Below are 22,437 nucleotides of genomic sequence, written 5' to 3' on the forward strand. Positions count from 1 at the left end.
ATAAGGTTAGCAGAAAGATAACTGTGCCCCGTATAATCTGAACATCAGGTCTTTCTATTGACTCTAGTGTTCCCATAGCGCCCCTTAATTGGTTAAGGAAGCCTTGCGGTTTTCAGAGTTGAAAAGGGTGTGCAGCGCAGGACAGCTGAGGACTGGAATTATATCGGGTATCGAGATAGAAATCGTACATAACAATACATGACCACTCTAAGGTAATCTCAACAAACCTGAACTCCCTTATGAAGCATCTTCACGCCGCCGTATCTTTAGCCTTCCTGCCTCTCTTCTTAGGCCGTCTAATTTCTGCCGTATTATCCCCGCCGTCCTCGACATTATCTGCATCTCCCTCTTCGCCATCGTCAATCACAACAGTCGTAGTCTTTTTACCCCTGCGGCCTCTCCCACTTGCCGCCGGAGCAGCCGCGGCCTCCAAAGGAGCTTCCTCGCTAAGGTTAGCCACAACCGCGTTCGCGCGGAGCTTGTTGACGGCCTCGACCATGCGCTTGCTCGTCTGCGCGCGCTGCCGCGGCGCAAAGGCCTCCTTGGCGCCCACGCCGACGCCGCCCTCAAAGTAGCGCGTGATGTTGCTCTGTGTGCCCTCGGCCTCGCGCCGGTTCATGTCGCGGATGACGGGCACGAGGACCTCGTCGGTGCGCTCCTGGCTCCAGCCGATGGTGGCCATGAGGAAGCGGCGCAGGCCGTCGACGTCGGGCACGCCCCACTGGAAAGGGTCCGGGGTGTCGTCGACCTCGGGCTTGAGGTAGGCCTCGAAGACGGCCGGGTTGGGGAAACCCAGCGGCAGGAACAGTTTGGTCCCCTGCGCTTTTCGGAACTTCTTCCGGAACTTGGATCCCGCGTCCGCCTCCTTGGGCCGGTTCTGGACCTGCACATCTTGCCACCAGTCCCGAAACTCCGCCAGGCCTTCGCGGCCGGGGAACTCGGAGAGGATCTCGACGGCCGTGACGGGACCGACACCGGGAAGCCCTTCCGTGTAGTCAGACCCCAACAGATGCGCAAGGGGAGATGAGTTGCTCACGCGACAGAGACAGCTCTTTCTCCAAATCATTTGCAAGATAACACTCGACAAACTTGTTGCTATTGAACATGTTCTTGTAGACTCGCGTGCCACCGAAAAGGAATGTATCGGAGTCATCTGTCACGATCCCGTCCACCAGTCCCAGCTGAACGAGCTCGGCGCATTGGGCTTCAGCCTCCATCGGGGCGGTGATGTAAGGAATACCGAACAATCGCAATAGCGCCTGGCATTCGGTTATCATGATCTGGGTAACCTCATCAGCATCTCTCCGGTCTTTCTTCTGTTGCGTCCGTAAAGCCTTTAGCTCGCGCTCATACGCTTCTTGGTTCTCCTGTTCCGATTTGTTGTTCAGTTGGCTGGCGAACCTCGCATGCTCTTCAGCTTCCTCGGCCAACTGAGCAAACAGCTCCTCATCTTCAGGGTCACTGAAGTCGTCTTCAGCAGCGGAGCCTTCGTCGTCATTAACAAAGAGTTCTCCGTCCATTTCTTTGACGTCAGTCGTAACAACTTCGGGTTCAAAAGTATAATCATCAGCATCTCCCAAGCGCGGCATATCAGTATCCTTGACTGGCTCTGGCTCTGGGGCGGCGACGTCCTCAAATTCTGGCTCCGGACTACCGTCTCCCATTTCCTTGTCATCGACCAACGGTTGAGCAGGACCCATATCAACATCTTCGAAGTCTGGCTCCGGGGATGGCGATCTCTGTGTGTCTTCGTTTGGTCTGTCAGTGGCGCCCTCAATTGTACTCGCTTCAGCGTTCTCGGAGGTGATCTTAGGTATAGAGTCATCTGGCATAGTATCTGTCGTAGGCTGTGGCGGATCAATCTTCGTGAGAGAAGCTGGCGACAGTTGATTTGGTTTGGGAATTGTTGGCAGGGCTTTTGGCTGGGCTGCAGGTGCGTTAATAATCTCGACATCGCTGTCATCATCGTCTGACGACTGTATTTCTATTATAGCCTCTTTGCGGCGGCGTTTCTCCTCTTCGAAGGCGGCCTGGCGATCCTCCTCGTTGATCTCTCGAACTCGCTCGCGTTGATCTTTTACTGCCTCACGAATATCTGACGCATCTTGTGTCATCCAAGGTGGCAGTGGCCGTGGGGCATCTTGCTCTTCGTCATCCTTTGTAAAACCACCAGGCAAATCCTCCTCATCGTCTTCGGTGGTCCTTTCGAAACCGCCGGCAAGATCGTCGTCGTTGGGTTCTCCACGAGCCTTCTCGCTCGCGATGGGTGGATCTCGCCTTTGTTCCGGCTTCTTGCCAAATATGCTGGATTTCCAGTCGAGTTTCTCAAATGGTAGTGGCCCATCAAATGGATTCTTGATATTGGCGAATGATGGAACGACGGGCCGTGGCTTAGGGGCGGCTGCTGTCTTCTTCTTCTTTCTTGCTGCAGCCATGGCTGCCCCAAGATCCACATCGCTATCGTCGCTAGCATCGCTACGTCGCCTTTTGGGAATAGCTGCGTTCGCTCTATTGTTGACCATGTGAGCTATCATGCTGCCGCTTGCCGCTGTCACGGGCTTTGGTGGCTCAACAGCCTTCTGTGTCCAGTCTGGGGCGGGGACGTCCTCGAAATCTCTTTCGTCTTCATCTTTATCCGGACTTGCCGTAGCTCTGTGTTGATTCTGGAGCGACATGGCGATAGCGCGGCTGAGGTCCTCTTCCTCGTCGCCATCCAGCTCATTGCCTGGCCGGGCTTCGAACAGACTGTCAACCGCAGCATCAGGATCCTGGACGAATAAGGAGTCATCTTCGTCATCGGCTGCAGTGAAGTCGTCGTTGTGGACATTCTGGTGCATTGAGTCCAGGAACTGCTGTCTCTGCTCAGCCAATCGCGCAACTTGGCTTGAGATCTTTGGTAGCCTGTTCAACCCTTCGATGGGCACATCTTCGAAGTCATCCTCATCCTCCCAGTCATCCTCTTCGTTCTTGGCCTGGTATTGGAACTGTAACTCATCGACATCAATTGGCTTGTGTATCTCCCCCAGGTCCTTTTCGCGGCTGACGACACCGAGAGCCCAACCGCCCTCGGCACCGTCATTCTTGACAAGGATGTATTCGCGGTCCCTTTCACCGGCAATACGGGCGCTCCCGTTCAGGGTGAGGTCTGTACCAGTCATCCCGGCTTCCTTCATGAGCCGCTGAGTGAGGTGGTTTCTCTCCTGCACCCTTTCGATCTGGAACTTGGAAAATGCCATGCGATCGGGGAACATCTCTTCCAACTGTTCCTTACTCAGGCCCATTCTGAGCCGAGAGCGCAGTCTGGCGGCATTGAGGATATTATAGCGATCTGCCGGTGGCAGACTCATGAAGAATTCGCCCTCGAAGTCAATTTTGCTGAAGTCGTAGAGATTAATGTCCTCGCCGCTCTGAAATTGTCTAGCATATTCCTCGAGTTCCTCAACACTCATGATGCGTGGGTCATCGGGTTTCCCCATTCCGTCGATATTGGTTGGTAACTCGGGCAGGTGGTATGCATCCTGCTTGTAGAATTTTCGATTCTGCTGCCGTTCTTGTTGATCCATGCCAATCTCGTCGACGTAGACGAGCTGGTCGGCAGACGGCAACTCCTCTACGGGTTCTTCTACTGGCGCGGGGGCGGCACCTTGTTTCTCTAGTTCCAGTTGCCTCCGGCGCTTGTCGCCCTCCTCCTCGGCTATGCGCTGCATCTGCACGGCGAGCAGCTTGCCGGCGGTGCGCACGGCATCCTCGCGCCTGCCCTCTCTGCGTCGCTTTCGGCTCGTGATGGTCTGTCGCTTGAGCGCCGGGGCTCCGCCATCGAAGACGAAGACGGGCTTGATACCGAACCACAGCAGCTTGCATATGCGCCGGAAGAAGCCGACGACGTGGGAGTTTCGGAGCGCATTGCCCTCCTTGTCGCGAACGGCTTTGAGGAATTGGTATATCCAAATGGAGGCATCGACGGCCAGTCGCTTGCGATTGAGGGTGGCGAGGTTCGTCGGTCGCGCACAGGGCTGAACGACGGTCCAGAGCCCGTTAACACCCATGATGGGCTAACACAGGCAAGTTCGGATGGGGAAAGGGCAATAAGCATTCATCTCGGGCTTGCCAGACAAGTAGTCATCGGCAACATAATGGCTAGGTGGGTAGTCAGAGGAGTTGTACGACAAATGAGCTCGTCCGACTTTGAGAATATGAAGTAGTGCGAGGCCGGCGAGATATGAAGAATGAAGCACATCTACCTACCTAGGTAATTAGATGGCATTTCTGCCTGCGGCGATGACGATGACTCGGTTTTAGCGCGTCCCACCGCGACTGACAGGGGTTGCTTAATTGAAAGTACTTCTTAGTAGCATGGACCCGTACAATTGATCAATGTATGTAATCGATAAGCGTCCCATCCCACTTGGCACCAATGCTGGATGATGCCCCTCCGAACATCTCTGATCACCATCTGCATCGCTTTGGGCCGTGGCGTATTGTTGAATTTGGCTCGATTACTATCGCACTTAATATCAATCTTGACAGGCGTTTTCGGGTTGTCCCCTCCTGCTTCATTTTCCCAACTTACAATGGAGTCCTCCGAGGCTGAGGTATATCTCAATTCGCTCATCAACAAAACCCTACGGGTTTATGCGACAGATTCGAGGATGTTTGTGGGCACTTTTAAATGCACTGATGCGGTAGGTAATCCGAATCCGCTACTCATGGGCATCTTGTGAGGATCTACAGCTGACTGGATCTTCAGAACCGGAATGTTGTGCTAGCTCTCACCCATGAGTACCGACAACCCTCGCAGAAGCAATTGGAAGCAGCAGCAGCAAGCTCTAGCTCAGGGACTGTCAAGGCGGAGATGACCTCGAGGTACCTGGGCTTGGTTGTCGTCCCCGGCGAGCACATCGTCAAGATGGAAGTCGAGGAGTTCGTCAGCCAAATGAAGAGCAAATCTGCCTTGGGCCAGAGGGCGCTCTACGTCTGAGGCTGGTTCAATCCTTTGAACTATTCGTGAAAACCACTTGGGAAGCCCGGAGCAAACGCTCTTCTGGGGCTGTCATGTGCGACGGCCTTTTGCGATTGCGGCGCGAAGCAAGTTTCCGCAATCCTGGTCAGCCTGGGAACCGATGCCATGGCCGGAAACCGGGATAAGCCGACATACTCTGCGGCTTTTGGGTTCGCGCGGGCCGAAACGCTGCTCGGCTTCGCGTACAAGGGATTTGTTCGAAGCGTCTCTTGCCGAATTGTTATCAGGCTAAGCAAGTACTGCACGTGTGATATGTCGGAAGACGCATGGCTTTGCAGTCAGCATAATAATGATGTGTTTTTGGCATGGCGAGGCCGGTGACAAGGGCTGAAGATAGCAAAGTGAGAGGCTGGGTCGTGTAACAGGAGTGCAGTTGCATATATGCATGAGGCAACGGTTTTTGTTCGCCTGGTTACGCAAGTATGACAGGTACTGATGTGGCTTCCGGCATGCATACCAGCCCTTTCGTTCTATTGTGGGTGTGGATTAAAACGTTGAACAAGACATGAGGATAGGTAGCGGTAGCATAGCTACAGTCTTGCTCCTGACAGAGCCATACCTCGATGGACATGGAAGAGAAGCCTAAAGAAGATGTACGAACGTGCCTGAAATCTTCTCGCAAAGACTATCCATCGTCAACAACAGCAAGGTGTTCATTGCGTCGGGCTATCTCATGAGATCGTGCAGTGTTTGTCCCTTGGCGAAACCACCAGAGCAAATTTGAGAGCCCTTGGGAATAAATGATTAGAAGAAGTAGAGACTGATCAGTAATCACCATATGTTGATCGATTGGGAATAACAAATCAAGGTTATGTCACTCTGAACAAGTACTCACCCTAAGGGGGTTGGGCATCTTGGCACTAAGCTTGAGGACCCGGCTTCCTGTTGTTTTCGACTGATAGTGGTGGCTACGACAGAGCTAGTCATCGCGACTCAAGGAAAGGCACCTTGAATGTCATCGAGTTTCAGGGATCCTTCTAGTAGTGAACCGTTAGTTAGTGGAGTGCTTATCTATTCTTGGTGTCACCTTTTGTACTATAATATATGAAACTCTGAAACACGACACCCGATCGATCCAATACGTTCCAAACTGCGTTTCCTAGCCCAACTCAAAACTATCAGACCTCCCCACATTCATCGTCGGCATCCTGCAGGAATCCGAGAAGGAAAGCAAATATCGATACACTCTTATCCGTGCTTCAGTGGGAGCAAGCCTTACCCTGGGGAGATTGGGCAAGATCCGCCCTCAGGCCTACGTCATAAAACCCGCCTTCTAAGGGGCACCTTTGTGGTGGGGGGGGATGTGCAAAGGAATCAAAAACACGGACGATGCAAACTCAGTTGCTGATTGTTCGCCCTGACACCGCGGTCTTTCCAACTTGCGGGCCAAGAAAGTCTTCAACCCAGTATGGACCACTCTTGCCAGACGCTCACATCAGTCAGCACGCCAGACCCCTTCATGGTCTATGCCAATGGCAACTACTATCTGGTATGCATTCCACGGCAAGCTGCAGTGTTAACGTGGTACTGACCCAATGCGAAGACGTTTACTTCCGGAAACAAGATTGAGATATGGGCTTCGAGGAATCTCGAAAGCTTTGAAGAAACAGCCAGGAAGGAGATCGTATGGTTGGTAGCCTCAAACAGATCCGTTCTCGCCTGGTTACGTTTGTGCTTACATTTCAGAAGGACGCCGCCGCCTGGCACTGCGCATTCGGTCGACCTGTGGGCGCCTGAACTGCACGCCCTCTACGGGAGATGGTACATCTACTACGCCGCGGCTCATCCTAAGCATGGCAACAAGAGCCATCGCATGTACGTACTGGGAGGACCGCCCGCGCACGAGGACCCGACCCAGGGCCAGTGGGAGTTTCTAGGTCGCATCCACGGCATGCCGGACCAATGGGCCATCGACGGGACCGTGTTCGTGCTGCACGGGGAGCTGTACATGGTGTACTCGGGCTGGCCGCTGGACAACCACGACGACTCGGACCTGGTGCAGCAGCTCTTCATCATGAAGCTCGACGACCCGACCATAGCGGCGGACGGGTGCGGCGGCCCCGTGGTCATCAGCGCGCCCGAGCAGCCGTGGGAGTTCTCGCGCGACGGTAACGGCGACCACGGCATCAACGAGGGCCCCCAGTTCCTCAGCTCGCCCGACGGCGCCTGGAAGGGCATCGTCTACTCGTGCGCGGGCAGCTGGACGCACGAGTACAAGCTGGCGGTGCTGCACTATAGCGGTGGCGACCCCCTGGATCCGCGGGCGTGGCCCAAGGGCCAGGAACCCCTCCTCCAGGCGGGCTGGGGCGGTAAGGGCCCCTATGGGCCTGGGCACGGCAACTTCGTGTCTTTGGGGGGCGGTACTGGCGGTGCCGGTGGGGACACCACTCTCTGCGTGTTCCACGGCACGGACGACCCCGCCGACGGCTGGAGCAACAGGAAGGCTCGATGCCAGCAGGTCTTCTTCACGGCGGGCGGCCCGTACATGGGCTTATACTGCGGCGGGACTGGCCACGCCACCAAGGTCAAGGCCAGAGAGGGAGGTCTCATGGCGCGGATTCGCAGGAAGCTCAACAAGCGGAAGAAGCGTGGCAACCCTCTGCAGACGCTGACAGCGCTTCTGGAAGGCCATTAGGCAAGTGTCGAAGCGCACTTGGGAGAAATGGGAGTGAATCACATCCCCACCACGGGTATTATTACGGCTTTCGCGGTCGATGAAGAATGTTACGACCCGTTAAATGATAATGTCTAGAAATGATTAAGCGCCCTTCTCCTTTCCCGTCTGTTTTTCCAGCTATATCGAATATAGTATATATATCGCAATACATAATTGGATGAGGCATGATGATTAACGGGTGGGTATTGACTTAGTAGAGTTGCATTTACAGTTGAAGCTTTGAGAGACCGCCTGCTAAGCCCCGGGACGAATGGATAGGAGAAGGGAATAATCCAAGTTTTCGCCCCTGGCCATGTCCGGGAAGTGGGAGGTTCCGGTTCAAGACGGACCACGAAGCGGGAGTGCCAAGCTTTCGTTAGTGTCAGGTTGTGGAAATCACCATCCAACAGGCTGTTCTGCAAGAAGTTGATCAACTCGATACGATCTGGATGAAACACTGCAACCCTTTTATACTTTTCTAACGTTGCAATTCGTATTGTCCAGAAACAAGACATCGCCTCCAATTGACTTAAGGTAGAGAGACACAACACGAAAGGTTTGGTCAGCGGACGGCGAGGGCAGCCTGCCAGCCAGGACGATGCTACATGGAGAATACGTACTGATGAATACTTACCGTACCTCATCTGGGTGCAGATTGGGGGGCCCTGTCGCTGATAGCAATACCACCGGCGGTAGTAGCGGCAGTAGCACGTAGAGTGGGGACGCACCCGGGAGACAGGCCATTCTGGAATTGCACCGTCAGATTACCAGAGCCAATAATGCCTGTGCCTTGAGCATCTGCTCCGCAGCCATTGCACAGGTGACTATCAGCAGATACTACTCCAAAGAAAGTAACAAGGTCAGTATCAGCATGTATGTACGGAGAAAGTGCGCATCAATCAATCAATCTCTTGTTGTTTTTTCCACCGTCTGTCTGTCTTTCGTGTGTTTGGGACGCGCAATTGCCTGCAGGCAGAAACGTCGCACACCCTCTTCGTGCGTACGCCTTGTCCCGAATAGACAGCGGTTGCAGCAAGCCAGCCCCTCTGTTGACGATGTCGTATGCAAAACGAACACTCTAGAGTCATTCAATACGAGGGTCGGCCCTGGATGGCGGCAAAAAGGATGGTGGATGTTATGGATGTTATGTAGGCTTTTTTTTCTTTCTTCTTCGTGTGCGGTGTCCCGTCAGATCATCCCACCTTTCGCACCTCTCTCTTCGTATCAGAGTTACCGATTCAGGCGTCCAGCCAAGGATCTAGCCCAATGATAAGCTGCCCCGGCCGCTTCTCCACGACACGCTCCACAGCATGCTTCTTTCGCAGGGTGCATTCAATGGAACTTCCTCGCTTCCTTCGCCTGGCTCCAGGACCCCGATCTGGGAAACATGCGGTTTCCAACAAGTGGAAGCGGTCAGGTCAACACGAACCACCACATCTGCCGTGATTGTCTGCCTAAAGATCTACGGTGCAGAGTTGATCAGTGTGCCCGATGCTGGAGAGAGAGAGAGAGAAAGAGCCAAAGAGCCAACAAACACTAGGCTACTAAACTGAACAAACAGTGCGCCATCCGAGCAGTCTAGAAACCGAGCTAGGGAGCGACCAGCAGCTGGGGAGGCTCAAGGACTTTGGGGAGAGAGAAAGGGAACGAGGCCGGGGTCGGTTGTGTAAGACAGCAGCACAAGGATGACCCCTAGACACACGATCTCTCCCCATCCCCATCTTTTTTCCCAACACGATGAGTGCAGTGCCACTCCGCAAGAACGAGGTGCTTCCACTGGGCTGCTGCTACTGCTACACACTGTATTACGAACTTACGAGTTTATCGGCCGGATTCCGTTGCCAGAGGCGCCATTTTCTCGAGAGCGCGAGTGTGCGACCAGACGGATTGAAGTCACTTGCGAAAGGCGTTGGCACGCACGTTTCGCGTTGCGAAGCCATCGGGGCAAAATGCGTCAAGACAACCGCCACTAAAGAAAGGTTGGGTGTCTGTCAACAATACAGCATTATGACACACATCATCTCGGCTCTGGGTACCTTGAAGTCTGTCCCTCTGACAAACAACGGGCTCCCTGGGAGTTTTACGCTCGGCGCACGCGTCCAGAGTACTTTATGCAAGGAAGGTAGTTGGTGTATCGCAGCTATCAAAAGAAACAGGACCCTGGAGTTGGGATGTGCAATGTGCATCTCGGAACCATGCCAGGACCAGCATGTACTGTACCGTTACCCACTCAGACCTCCCCTGTCTAGCCTGTCGCCTGCAAGCTTGGTCGCTCTGGTGGCTGCTTCGCTCTATCGCAATCCCTGCCACTCGCACATCAACTTTGAGCATTCGGCACTAGAGGGGCTGGGATGTCACGCTAAGATCGTAGAATGGCATCGTAGGTGTGCTCCTATTGTATTATTTTCCCTCTCACCGTTACCCAAGCTCTGCTGGTAATATGACCCCGGACTGTTTGTACAGTATGTATTCCGTACATGTAGATAGAAACCCTCGCCCTCCCCGTCACTCTTGCTCCGACTTCTTCTCCCCCATCTAGCACCTGCTTTGCCTTGCCTTGCATCTTGTGACCTGCACTCGTTCCCGGTCCATCACTATTTCTTACTTCTCTTCGCATCTTCTGCATATATCATTTACCCCATCCCTTTGCTGGTTGATAATAGAGCATCGTGCTTGTAACCCTTCATCGATCGCTGCGTGTGAGGCCAATAACAAGGTAAGCCGCTATACTGGAGTTTGAGACGTTTACCAACGGCCCTTCGGCAAGCCGTGGGTCGAACCGATCAACTCTCTCGTCCGTCATGTTGGAGTCGTTCTGCTAACCTGAGCCGACAGAAAGAGCCCAAGCATTCTCACCCATATCACAATACTCGACCTCGCCTCCATCTACACAATGCCTTCGTTCAAGACCACCGTCGTGGCCGTTGCCACTATGCTGGTCGCCTCTGTCCAGGCCGACTATGTCATTGACCCCAGCAGTGTGTCCATGAGCACAAGGAGTAGGCCTTCCGCTTCCAATTCTGCAATACCCACGTACTAACGACGTCCAGGATATTGGTGCGATTCCGAGATCAGCACTTGCCCCATTATCTGCGAACAGACGTCCAGCGGCAAGCCCATTACCAACACCTGCGATCCCGTAAGTGCTCCAGCCTGTGCAAGCCCAAGTGTTTAGGCCTCGCCTCGACTAACACAAGAGAAACAGAAAGCCTTGACGTACGGATGTGTCTGCGCCGACAACAAGCAACCCAACATCTCCGAATACACCCTTACCCTGCCCTACTTCACCTGCACCGAGTGGGGAACCCAGTGCGTGGCCAAGTGCGGATCGAACAACGAATGCTCCAGCAACTGCCGCCAGAACCACCCCTGTGGTGCCCGGAGCCCCCAGAAGCCCAACAGCACAGCCAGTGCGACCGAGTCGGCCACGTCGTCGGGCGCCACGCCGTCGGACTCCAACGTTGTCTACAACGGCCTCGACCCTGCCGGCTCCACAGACAAGCCCAAGTCGGGTGCTGCCCCTCTCGCCCCTCTTGAGATGGGCGGTCTCTTCAGTCTTGTGACTGTCGCCGCCGGCATGGTTCTGGGCTTTGGCTACGTCCTATAAACGGAAATGCCATACGGCAATAAGAAGTAACGATGATGATGATTGCTTCGTCCGATCATGGACGGAACGATACAGGGGTGGTTGACATCCCCGATCCGGGCCGGGCTGTCGACTGCTCCTTGGTAGTCGGGGGAAAATGGGACGACCAACTCACAAGAGTGAGAACAGCGTCTGTTAATTAATTCAGCATTGGAGCATGGGATCATGCCGTGGGAGAATACGCCACAGGTTATTGTCGCATACCACTGGAGCATGTTGGACTACCGGACTGTCACGGAGACGTGTCTGGTAGAACCGGAGTTTTGTCCTTTTACTATCTGGGTTACACAAGCCACATTCATTTTGATATGAAAGCTCAACAAACGCAGCGAAACTGGCCAAGATGCCAGGTATATAATAATACTACTACGAGATTTGGAACGCTCAAGTTCCAGGCCCTGGAGCATTCTACTACTGTTTCACTCATCGGCTGAAGAATCAGTCATTAGGCGGGTGTAATGTTCTCTACTTCAAATGATTGCGTCATGCCCCTTGGATGACATATGGCACTAATGTAGGTGTCATACGTAAATAGTGCCACGGGCCGCGGAACACTCGGGCAAACATTGACGGGCGTACGTGTAGTTGGAACAAACTGCCTGACGATAAGCACCCCATCCTGGTGACTTATCTCAAGTGGGCTGTCAGCTACAAACAGCAGCCATCGATATGGCAGTCCATGCCCAACAGTTGCCACAAACTGCATGATGCAGCCTGGCAATCCCAATAAATACGTGTGGCGGGATATTGGGGTGTTCTCGGAGAAGTCATCACGAAATGCTGTTTGCCGCAAGCTCATTGGTGGCAGCTTGCCCACCTAAGTAATACATACCTAACGTGCTTAGCAAGAGAGGTGGGTATCACATGTAAAGTGTCGTTCGTGCCTGGACGGAACCCTGGGACTGTGTACCCTTCCACCCCTGGTTCATTAGGTAACGTGTCTAGCAAAGTAGGGCCATCGGTGCGAAACTTTGCCTATAGAAACCAACGACAGACGCGTGCGTGGTTCACGATAGGATGCCTGATTCGTGTGGTGATTTCATCCAAGAAAACAAAAAGAAAGAACAGGCATAGATGATGGGCCAGACAGCGCATTTCAGGGCCATCGGAATCATCGGCAGAACCATGTGGCTCTTGCCCCTCCATGCCTTGATCTTTTGGCAGGCAGCCAGCAAGGAAAGATCGAATTGATGTCAAGACAGCTACGAAGGACGAAGGGGGAAGAGAGAAAAAAACAGAGGACCCCACTAGCAGCTTTAATATACTTAATCCCCGTTTCCCGACCTTCAACGGCGCCGCCCTTCCAACGAAAACTAGCACAACTTCTCCGTTCACCGATTGTTTCGTTCCCGTCATCCAGTCGCGTCTGTATTACCCAAGCCAGTATATTCACTATCCACCATGCTTTACTCTTAGACAATCATTTCGAGTCCACGTCTGCAGGCGATCCATCAAGTATCACAAGAGGACACACTTCACATGTCAAATCGCGTACAGGAAAAGTTCCACGCCGCGCTCTCCACGTACCTACTTTAGGGGACCGACCCCTTAAAACCGCCCTTCTCGAAAATCGGCTATTGCAGGACCAAAGTTCAGCGACCAACAGACTTGCCTGCGCTCAGGTGCAAACCAGATCGCCCGTATCCTTAACGCAAATATGGCTCCAAACAAGAATAGCAGTAGGTACTGCCCCCTCCGAGACATCCCCCTCGACCCTCGGCTTTGCGCCTCGCAGCTCTCGCACGCATTGGCACTGACAGTCATGGCGCTCCTTTAGGAACGGCAGCCGCCGAATGCATCTCGGATGATGCCCTGATCCACCTGAAATCGTACAAGTACTCGGCCGTCGACTTGTCGCCAGTGTCCCACTACATACTCCGACCCTACGTACGCATGCACCTGCCCGACCCTGGCCCTGACCCTGCCCTTTGCCAGGGAAACAAAACGAAGAACAATATACTGAGAAGTGCTACAGTGGAACGCCGTCGTTGAGCTCCTTCCGTTATGGCTGGCCCCGAATATGGTCACCCTGATTGGGTTCTTCTTTATCCTGGCTAATATCGGCTTGCTGGTGATATTTATCCCCGACCTGGTCGGACCGGTATGCCTGCTCCTGTTCCCTTTGCGCTTGGACGACGCGCCGCGTCCCTTTTCGTCCCCTGGACTGACGATGGGTGTTTAATCAATCTAGGGCCCCGGATGGATATACCTCAGCTTTGCCTTTGGTCTGTTTATGTACCAGACCATGGACAACATCGACGGCAAACAAGCCCGGCGAACCGGCACCTCGAGCGGTCTAGGCGAGCTTTTCGACCACGGCATCGATTCGCTGAACTGCACCCTGGCAAGTCTGTTGGAGACGGGCGCCATGGCCCTGGGAACGTCCAAATCGGGTGTCTTCACTGCCTTGTGCCCGTGCCTCCCCATGTTCTTCTCGACTTGGGAGACCTACCACACGCATACGCTGTACCTCGGCGTCATCAACGGACCCACCGAGGGGCTGCTCATCGCTTGCGCCGTCATGGCCTTGTCTGGCATTTACGGGCCGGATATCTGGACTACACCGTTCATTGAGCTTCTGGGGCCTAAGTTCTTGCTGGGATACGACCAACTCGTCGGCGAGTACTCGATTCGCGACATCTGGATTCTGCTCATCGTCGGTTCGCTGGTGACTAGCCAGATTCCCTTCTGTGTCTACAACGTCGTGAAGGCCCGTCGGGCGAACAACCTGCCTGTCGCTCCGGTCTTTCTCGAGTGGACGCCCATGGCGATCTACACCCTGTCCATCGGAACCTGGCTCTACTCGCCCTACTCGACGCTCCGGGAGGAAAACCACCTGGTCCTGTTCTGCCTGACCATGTCCTTCGTCTTCGGCCGCATGACCACCAAGATGATCCTGGCGCATCTGACCCGGCAGCCGTTCCCCTACTGGACTATTATGCTGTGGCCGCTCGTGGGCGGAGCTGTGCTGGGCAACCTGCCCAGGTTCGGGTTCGCGCAGATCTCTGCCGATCACGAATACTACTATCTCTGTGCTTACTTTGTGTTCGCCTGCGTCGTGTACTTCCGCTGGGCTTTCCTGGTCGTCAATGCCATCTGCGACTTCCTGGGCATCAATGCGCTGACGATCCCCCACGAGAAGCAGCTCGAAAACAAGAGGAAGATGGAGCAGGAGCAGCAGGCAGCCGCCGCCGCTAACGGAAAGAAGGAACTGTAGCATCTATCCGTATCATTGGATAGCTGTCGGTGTAGACTTATTCTTTTCCGCCGTAGCCTTGTCGTGCGCATGGGAGGTATGAGGCTTCATACCTCACTCACGACTAGGGTTTTAACTAAGAAGGCCAGCGCCGTTCCAATAGGAGAGCGTCGACTTTTTGCGGGCCGCCGGTGGTCGGTCTTGTTCTTGGTATATCTTTTTAATAAACAACTACTGCATACAGCGTGGTCTTACAGGACGGACGGACGTACAGAGCATTGGCGGTTATTGGCATATAGACTTTTGAGCATGAGTAATGACTTAGGAGCATAGGACTCTGAAGTCCAAAAATAAAATCAACGATCGATTATAAATCCAAATATGTCTGCGTGGATAGGTGATACACTCAAGAAATCTAATGATACGCAATGCTCGCCAAATCTAAGCACAGAAGCCTTGTAAGTATGTCTATCCACATATTTCATGTCAGGTCTGCTACTCGTGGTCGGTCTTGGTGATGACGGCCCTCCAATCATCGATGAGAGCCTGCGTCTCGGCCATCTTGCCCTCGATGACGTCCACGCAGTCCTGCCCCAGCGGCAGGCGCACCGGTACCTCCTTGCCCTGCGCGGAGCCCGACCGCGTCAGCGCGTCGACGATGACCTTGCACCCCTTCACGACGTCGCCCGGCTGCTGGTCTTTGACCTGCTCGAGCAGGCCCCGGAGGTGCTCGACCTGGGTGCCGGTGTACTCGGCGTCGAGCGGGTCCCGCATCGTGATCCGGTGGCCCCCGCCCGGGTTCAGGAACCCGGTCCGGAAGTAGCCCGGCTCGATCACGCAGGCGTCGATGCCCAGCTCCTTCACCTCGGCCGCGAGCGACTCGGTGAAGCCCGACACGGCCCACTTGGCCGCGGCGTAGTACGCGAAGGCCGGGCCGCCGCGCCAGGAGCCCAAGCTGCCGAAGTTGGCGATGACGCTCCGGCCGGCCTGGCCGCGCCGCGTCTGGCCCCGTTTGCGGAGCCAGCCGATCTCGTTCTTGGTCATGTTCATGATGCCCAGGACGTTGACATTAAAACTGTCGAAGATTTCCTGCTGCGAGGCGGCCTCGATCGGGCCCTCGAGGATGTAGCCCGCCGCGTTGACGAAGTGGGTGATGTGGTGGACTTTTGAGGCCGAGCCGAGGAGCGCGGACTCGCCCCGCGCGAACGCGGCGCGGATGGTCTCGTCGGAGGCCGTCACGTCGAGGTCGAGGAGGATCGCGCCGCGGTCCGAGAGGTCGGACAGAGCGGGGCCCGAGGTGTGCCGCGAGGCGGCGATGACGGAGTCGCCGCGCGAGAGGGCTTCGAGGGCGAGGTGTTTGCCGAAGCCGGAGCTGGCGCCGGCGATGAACCAGACGTTGGGGGTTTGGGGGGTGGAGGACGACATGGTGATGTTCAGTGAGTAGAAAAGGGGTGAGTTCTTGTGTTGAGGTTTGTGGCTGGGAGGTTATAGTATGACGTAGTAACTGGTGATCTATTAAGCTGGCTATTCTTCTGTTGCTATATGTAGAAACTAAAGTTATGCTTGCTTTTGTTCTGCTTCTCTTGGTCGGAACAGTACAGGGGTCGAGACCTCTACTTATACTCGTCGAGCCTGCGCCGCCTGGCTCTGCGCCGCTCATGAGGGAGGCGCCGGCTATGCAGGACTATGCCTCTTCATCATGAGCATGCCTATTACACAGCGCCATCGATGTGCTCTTCCACGGGTTTATGTACTTAAGACCGCACGTAGCTCGCTCTTTCGACTAGTATGCGAAGACGAGAATCTTGGTAAGTCCAAATGCAGGTAGCTGCAGCTTTTGCATGATCTGAATTGCTTCAAATCCGATGGCAGTCGGATCTGTGGCTGTCGGCGATAGGCTCTTGCAGAGATCGCCGAAAGACAAAGGGATGCACTAACCGAGCCAAGCCAAACCGTCAGCCTGCATGCATCATTGGGATACTGTCGGCGCGGGGCTTCACTCGGTCGCTAGATCATCTGCGTTCCGGAAAGAGACAAGCGCAATTGATTCCAGTAGACTGTTTTCTTGAATCGGATGTTCTTGCTTGAAGGAGAGCTGAATGATACCTAGCTCGGGTGGATATCTGTAACATTGAAGTTCAAGCAGACCTGCTAAGGTTAATTTTAGCGCTCGAAGAATGACACCTCATTGGAGAATTCAATCCCGATCAACAAATACATGCCAGATTGGCCTTCACTATACCATCGTACGACCTCAACCAACATGTACCTTGCGCATTGCTAAAACAGCTCTTACATCGCAGTCTATGTGCGCGACTCGGTAGAACAGCTGCACTTCTACATAAAGCTCCGCCAACGCCAATATGGCCGGCAAAGGCAGACCTGCGACACTTCTCTCCCGTGTGGCGTTACTACTTGCTGTGCTCAGCATCTGCATCACCTGCGTGCTGGCCTACGATGAGCTATCCGACGCCGCGCTGCGCCGGATCCCCAGCGGCGCGGGCGACTTGGACGTGAAGAAGGGCGCGCTGCTGGCGCCCATCCTGGTGCCGCGGGTGCCGGGCACGCCCGGGTCGCTGGCGGTGCAGCGGCACTTTGTGCGCTTCTTCTCGGCGCACCTGCCGGACTGGCGCGTCGAGTGGCAGAACTCGACGTCCAAGACGCCCGCGACCGGCGACCGCGACGTCTCCTTCTCCAGCCTCGTCTTCACGCGCGACCCGCCCTGGGCCGGCGCGGGCGACGTCTCGCGCCTGAGCCTCGTCGCGCACTACGACAGCTTGTACCGGCCAGAGGGCTTCATCGGCGCTATTGATAGTGCCGCGCCCTGCGCCATGCTTCTGCACGCGGCGCGCAGCATCGATGCGGCGCTGTCGAGGAAGTGGGAGGCTATGGAGGCGTCGGGCGATGCCGGGTCCGGACTCGAGGAGGAGAAGGGCGTGCAGATCATACTTCTCGACGGCGAGGAGGCGTTTGAGACATGGTCCGAGACGGATTCTCTGTACGGGGCTAGGTAAGTTTCTTGGACAGATGATCCAGCGTGAAGGTTATGCAAGGGCTTGTTTTTACTACCAGCAGCAAAACACTGACTCCTCTTTCCCTCTTATAGAGCTATGGCAGAGGCGTGGGACTCACAGATCTACCCGGCCATGTCGACATACCGCACGCCCCTTCAAGCCATTGGTCTTTTTGTCCTCCTGGATCTGCTTGGCGCCGCCGACCCTCATGTTCCCTCATACTTCGGGCCCACCCACTGGTCGTACCAGGCCATGGCCAAGATCGAGGCGCGCATGCGCAAGCTGGGCCTCCTGCGGTCCAAGGTGCAGCACCCCTTCCTCCCGCAAGCCGAGAAGCAGCCCGGCCATTTTACTCGGGGCTACGTCGAGGACGACCACATCCCGTTCATGGAGCGCGGGGTGCCGATCCTGCACGTCATCCCCACACCGTTTCCTCCACAGTGGCATACCATGGACGACGATGCGGCGCACCTGGACCCGGCCACGGTGGATGATTGGGCCAAAATCGTGGCGGCGTTTGCGGCGGAATGGATGGAGGTGGGCGAGTATCTGGTTGAAGCTGACGATGGGATCCGGGAGAGGTCGGAATTATGATAGCACAAGTGCCCAATACAAAACGAAAGCATTACTCTGTCATCGCCAAAGAAAAAAAATACTCGAACTATACTAATAGTTTTCTTCATGTATCAAAACATCATATGCAAGCAAACACAAGTGCTGTTAATGGTTGCTAGTGGTGTGTCTCCTTGCATCGGTCACAGTGTGTTCTATGGAAAACACAGTACCTATTGTTACTGTGCAGTCAGTACCTACCCCTGCCATATGTCTGGACCGTGCACCCAACCCACCATCCTTGTCTGCTTGTCCTCCCACCACGTCAGCTAGAAGCAAGCTCATGCTCAATTGACTGGAGCCGCAGCTAAACTTCGATAGGTGTTCAGATGGTGTGCAGTCCGGGCCCGTAACACAGTGACCTAGGTATTTTGAAGCAAGGCGTTCATCCTTACAACCAGAAAAACAGCTGCCAAACACGACACCGCAGCAAAAATGCGCTTCCTTCGCTCTTTGGTCCCTTCTCTGCTCCTGGCTGCCGGCGCAGCTCAGGCAACTTCGTCCTGGGGTTTCGACGAGGCGACTCTGGCCGTCGGCAGCAAGAAGGCCGATGGCTCTGTCAAGGAGAAGTATGTTGTTGGCTGGCCCTCCCTCCCCCCTCGGCTGCCCATAGCAGTAGTAGTGGCAATTGCTTACCATTGGGAATCACTATCTACAGGTTCAGCGAAAAGTCCCTCCCCAAGAAGACGGTCGACTTCGGTCGCACAGACACCCTCAAGATCATCTTGACGGCCAAGGAGGGCGGCAAGGCCAAGCGACCTCACCAGGCCTTCCTCACCCTCCAGGAGCCCGAGACGGGACTGGAAGCTCCCTTCGTCTTCACCACCAAGGAGAATGGAAAGGCCACGGTCGAACTTGTACGTCATATGCACCAATGCCGGCGTGCCACCCGGGCCTGAAAGCTAACGTGCGCGTGTGTGCTCTTAGAAACACTCCGACCTCCCTGTGCAGCTCCTCAAGTCGACCAAGCCCCTCAAGGCCACCTTGACGCTGGCTTCGTTCGGCTCGTCCACCGGCTACAACAACCGCATCTTCGACGTCGAGATCCGCCCGGACCCCCTTGCCGTCCCGCCCGTGTACGAGAAGCCGCTGCGCTACGGCAAGCTCGAGGAGATCCACCACATCTTCAAGGCCGACCCCCAGAGCCCCCCGAAGGTCATCTCCATGGTCTTTGCGCTGATCGTGGCCGCCATGGTGCCCGTTCTCTTGATTGCGGTATGTACAGCTGGGACAACGACGCTTGGAGGGAGAAAAGGATTGCATGCTAACGAAACAAACTCGAATAGACTTTCGCTCTTGGTGGAAACGTTGCCCACCTCCAGAAGGCTTTCTCAACTGCCCCCGTCTCGCACGGCATCTTCTACGGCTCCATCATTGCCATGGAATTCGTCTTCTACATGTACTACAGCACCTGGAACCTCTTCCAAGTCCTGCCCGTCATTGGCGTCGTCGGCGTCGTTTCCTTGCTGAGCGGCTCCAAGGCGCTTGGCGAAGTCCAGGGCCGACGTCTGGCTGGGGAGAGGTAATCGAAACCGTGTCCCTGGCTTTTCCCAATGGTGGTGACTCCATTGTGCTTCGGCAGCCCCTCCGAATTGGTGGCCCCTGAGTACGCCAAGATGAGTATCTAGTGGCGGGGTGTATATGAAAGCACCGAGGTAGACAAAAGGATTGTATAATAAAATACATGAGACTCGAGGGTATTCAGTGAAATATTCACAATGAGTCGACACAGTCACCTAGGCCATGTTTTTACTCCCAAGCTATGCTCTCGCAGCACTATGTCTTTGGTGAATGCACGCCGAGTAAACCAAGTATACTGTATGCTTGAATACTTCGACCTACATGTACAAATGATCGTGAATATAGATGACGATGCGCCTGGCGATTGTTACTGTAGCCCCATGCATCAATTGTAGTCATCTTGTGCGACCTTGCTGAGACTGACGCTCACTGTCTTATCTAGGCGCAACCTCCAATCATCGTTACACATGAGATACCTCACCCCCCTTTTTGCCCATCTCCTGGCAGGAGTATATAATTATCGTATGGTAGTGGATATAAATACATCTTTTCTTTCTATCTGCCTCTCATCAAGCTGCAGCATTGAAACGTCGACACGTTTATCGGCAGCCAAAACCAATACACTCCCCTAAAATCAAGGACCAGCAGGGAGTTGAGACGTCCAGAAACTACCCTCGGAAAAGACAAAAAAGAGAGTCAGGTCCGCCATGAGCCAGCAATCACCCAAGGACCAACCATCCTCCTATGGACGTCCGTACGTGGACTACTATCCCATGCCGAGCATACCCCCTCCTCGCGCCGGCTTCACGATCCGCGAACCACACGGCTCCGAGGCGTTTACGGCCAAGTGGACCACTACGGCAGCATGGAAAGATGCAGACGGGGGTGATGGGTATCCGCAGCCCGAGAAATCCAGTGCAGCAGAGGAAGAAGGGGCAGTGGACAAGTCGACGGGAGGAGACATGGAACACGGAGCAAAGAGCGACGAGAAGACCACCAACAAAGAGCCAAGTGCTGCTAAAACGGATCCAACAGTCGACGTAACTGGGAAAGAAGAGACGGCGATGCTCACGTATGTTGCTATGTGCGGACGGGAAGCTGGTATACTGTTTGAGTTATCGGATTCTGACTTGGAGGATGATGATGAGACGTATGCCGATTCCTCGAAGGATCCCGATACATCATCAGGGCCAGAGGGGGAGACTGCAGCGACGAATACGGTTGCGGTGCTCAAGGAGTCCGAGTCGCGGGTGGTTCAGAAGGGTCCGGTCTGTGTTCCTCCGAAGAACTGCTAAGAATTTAGTAAAGGGGATGTCACATGGGGGATAGGTCGGGGGAGACATTCTTCAATGGGCAAGTACTACTAATATAACTTCATTCGTCCCTCTGTCATCAGTCTAGATATGAAAAATTCGTCGACCGGTGTGAGAGAACCTTCAGCTTTGTTTTTCCAAGCCATCTCTGAGCAACGCTAGTCATCCTGATAAGTGGCTACATAGGCAGCGCCCTCGCCGTTCTTGTAGGTGGTTTATGAAGCATGTGTGATGATGGAGAATATGGGTGTCCATGCCCGAGGGAATTTTCGAACATCGATACAGTATACAAATATGTGCTCTACCCCTTTTCACGAGATACATCCCTAGCCCATGCAAAGCACGGAACATTTTAGGGAAACGGGAATTACCTAAAATATCAAAGCAACATGATATACCCAGATGCCGTTCCAGCGACCCAACCTACTGCCGTCCATCCACCATATTCATACCAACTTGCCGTTGTCCCATCTGCTGCAGCCACCCTGGACCGGCCCCATCCGCAGCGAAGGAAGCCGTCATCACCTCCACTAACTACAACAACCGCAGCAGCAGCGAATACCGGAAAAGCAGCCGCAGCCGTAGTGTTTTATGTTGGTGGCTTACCGATGCCAAAGCCAGCTGCAAGCCTACGCAGGGTTTCTGCCATCTGTTGCCAGGACATATGTATCAGATCTAAAAGGGGACAGTCAGACAGTGGGAGGCAGTAAGTAGGTTTATGATATCTTTTAATGGAAGTAACGCCTGTCTAGAAAGCTTAACTTGATCGAGCAAAGACACGTCAAATAGAAGCAGAATGCGAGGTAATAACATATTGAGGGCGGAGTGACAGGATGTCACAAACGCCCATTTATAAACGCCGGAAAATGCAATTAACTCCTCTCTGCCTGTCGGCCGACTGGCAACGAACGATATACAAAAGTCCATACACAGGAAAGCCATATATCCTAGGTGTGGTGACGGGGTAGCCAGGTTCTTTCTGGGCCGGTTCTCTATTCCTATAGGAGCTGGCTGGGCCTCTCAATCCAATCGCGCGAATCCGACATCAAGTCTGAACCCAGAATATCGATGGAAACGTTGCAGGCTCGGCTAAATAGCTTCACTACGCCAAAACTCCGGAGTTAAAAGATGTAATGTGACGACATGCTCGTAGGGTATGAATCGAATGCGAGAAATGAGATGGCATGCGAGGTGAAACTCCCCAAAAAAGGGGGGCGGCGATCAGGACAGGTCGAGTGGTGGCTTCTTCGCCACGATTTTTCGGGTATTATAAAACCAAGTAAAGCTGAGTTTATCAAATGCCCAAGGGTATAGTGGTGAAGAGGCTGTTTAGTTGTCGACATCAACCGCAACGAACGTATTGCCGAATTTCGGAGGGAGTGTCCGCTTAACCACTGCTGAGCTCTCCCCGGCGTCGAAGGGAACCAAGTTCCTTTTGCTGTCTACCCATCGCTTTGCT

The 22,437-nt window shown here is 54.4% G+C and overlaps 9 protein-coding genes across 9 annotated transcripts; 7 read left to right on the forward strand and 2 right to left on the reverse strand.

Moving 5' to 3' along the window:
- Positions 1-250: 250 nt before the first annotated feature.
- PG997_009903 (uncharacterized protein) lies at positions 251-4,046 on the reverse strand (the record flags this gene model as incomplete). The annotated part of the gene is made up of 2 exons (XM_066814218.1): positions 251-984; positions 1,037-4,046. The coding sequence occupies 2 exons, from the start codon at positions 4,044-4,046 to the stop codon at positions 251-253; spliced, it is 3,744 nt and encodes a 1,247-aa protein (XP_066666180.1).
- A 525-nt stretch (positions 4,047-4,571) lies between these two features.
- On the forward strand, positions 4,572-4,978 carry PG997_009904 (uncharacterized protein; the record flags this gene model as incomplete). The annotated part of the gene is made up of 2 exons (XM_066814219.1): positions 4,572-4,682; positions 4,748-4,978. The coding sequence occupies 2 exons, from the start codon at positions 4,572-4,574 to the stop codon at positions 4,976-4,978; spliced, it is 342 nt and encodes a 113-aa protein (XP_066666181.1).
- A 1,450-nt stretch (positions 4,979-6,428) lies between these two features.
- Positions 6,429-7,655, forward strand: PG997_009905 (glycoside hydrolase family 43 protein; the record flags this gene model as incomplete). Its single annotated transcript, XM_066814220.1, has 3 exons — positions 6,429-6,509; positions 6,564-6,649; positions 6,710-7,655. The coding sequence occupies 3 exons, from the start codon at positions 6,429-6,431 to the stop codon at positions 7,653-7,655; spliced, it is 1,113 nt and encodes a 370-aa protein (XP_066666182.1).
- Positions 7,656-10,569: 2,914 nt separating this feature from the next.
- PG997_009906 (uncharacterized protein) lies at positions 10,570-11,283 on the forward strand (the record flags this gene model as incomplete). Its single annotated transcript, XM_066814221.1, has 3 exons — positions 10,570-10,675; positions 10,727-10,815; positions 10,882-11,283. 3 exons carry the CDS (start codon positions 10,570-10,572, stop codon positions 11,281-11,283), a joined length of 597 nt encoding a protein of 198 aa, XP_066666183.1.
- A 1,696-nt stretch (positions 11,284-12,979) lies between these two features.
- Positions 12,980-14,539, forward strand: PG997_009907 (CDP-alcohol phosphatidyltransferase; the record flags this gene model as incomplete). The annotated part of the gene is made up of 4 exons (XM_066814222.1): positions 12,980-13,001; positions 13,100-13,209; positions 13,298-13,423; positions 13,514-14,539. 4 exons carry the CDS (start codon positions 12,980-12,982, stop codon positions 14,537-14,539), a joined length of 1,284 nt encoding a protein of 427 aa, XP_066666184.1.
- Positions 14,540-15,013: 474 nt separating this feature from the next.
- PG997_009908 (short chain dehydrogenase) lies at positions 15,014-15,943 on the reverse strand (the record flags this gene model as incomplete). The annotated part of the gene is made up of 1 exon (XM_066814223.1): positions 15,014-15,943. The coding sequence occupies one exon, from the start codon at positions 15,941-15,943 to the stop codon at positions 15,014-15,016; it is 930 nt and encodes a 309-aa protein (XP_066666185.1).
- A 938-nt stretch (positions 15,944-16,881) lies between these two features.
- PG997_009909 (peptidase family M28) lies at positions 16,882-18,126 on the forward strand (the record flags this gene model as incomplete). Its single annotated transcript, XM_066814224.1, has 2 exons — positions 16,882-17,528; positions 17,625-18,126. 2 exons carry the CDS (start codon positions 16,882-16,884, stop codon positions 18,124-18,126), a joined length of 1,149 nt encoding a protein of 382 aa, XP_066666186.1.
- Positions 18,127-18,579: 453 nt separating this feature from the next.
- PG997_009910 (Oligosaccharyltransferase subunit Ribophorin II-domain-containing protein) lies at positions 18,580-19,670 on the forward strand (the record flags this gene model as incomplete). The annotated part of the gene is made up of 4 exons (XM_066814225.1): positions 18,580-18,713; positions 18,803-19,001; positions 19,072-19,359; positions 19,431-19,670. 4 exons carry the CDS (start codon positions 18,580-18,582, stop codon positions 19,668-19,670), a joined length of 861 nt encoding a protein of 286 aa, XP_066666187.1.
- A 702-nt stretch (positions 19,671-20,372) lies between these two features.
- On the forward strand, positions 20,373-20,960 carry PG997_009911 (uncharacterized protein; the record flags this gene model as incomplete). The annotated part of the gene is made up of 1 exon (XM_066814226.1): positions 20,373-20,960. The coding sequence occupies one exon, from the start codon at positions 20,373-20,375 to the stop codon at positions 20,958-20,960; it is 588 nt and encodes a 195-aa protein (XP_066666188.1).
- Between the last annotated feature and the right edge of the window lie 1,477 nt (positions 20,961-22,437).

The sequence above is a fragment of the Apiospora hydei genome (assembly GCF_038363865.1).
Source record: "Apiospora hydei strain CBS 114990 chromosome Unknown utg000007l_segment0_segment0, whole genome shotgun sequence".
Lineage (NCBI taxonomy): Eukaryota > Fungi > Ascomycota > Sordariomycetes > Amphisphaeriales > Apiosporaceae > Apiospora > Apiospora hydei.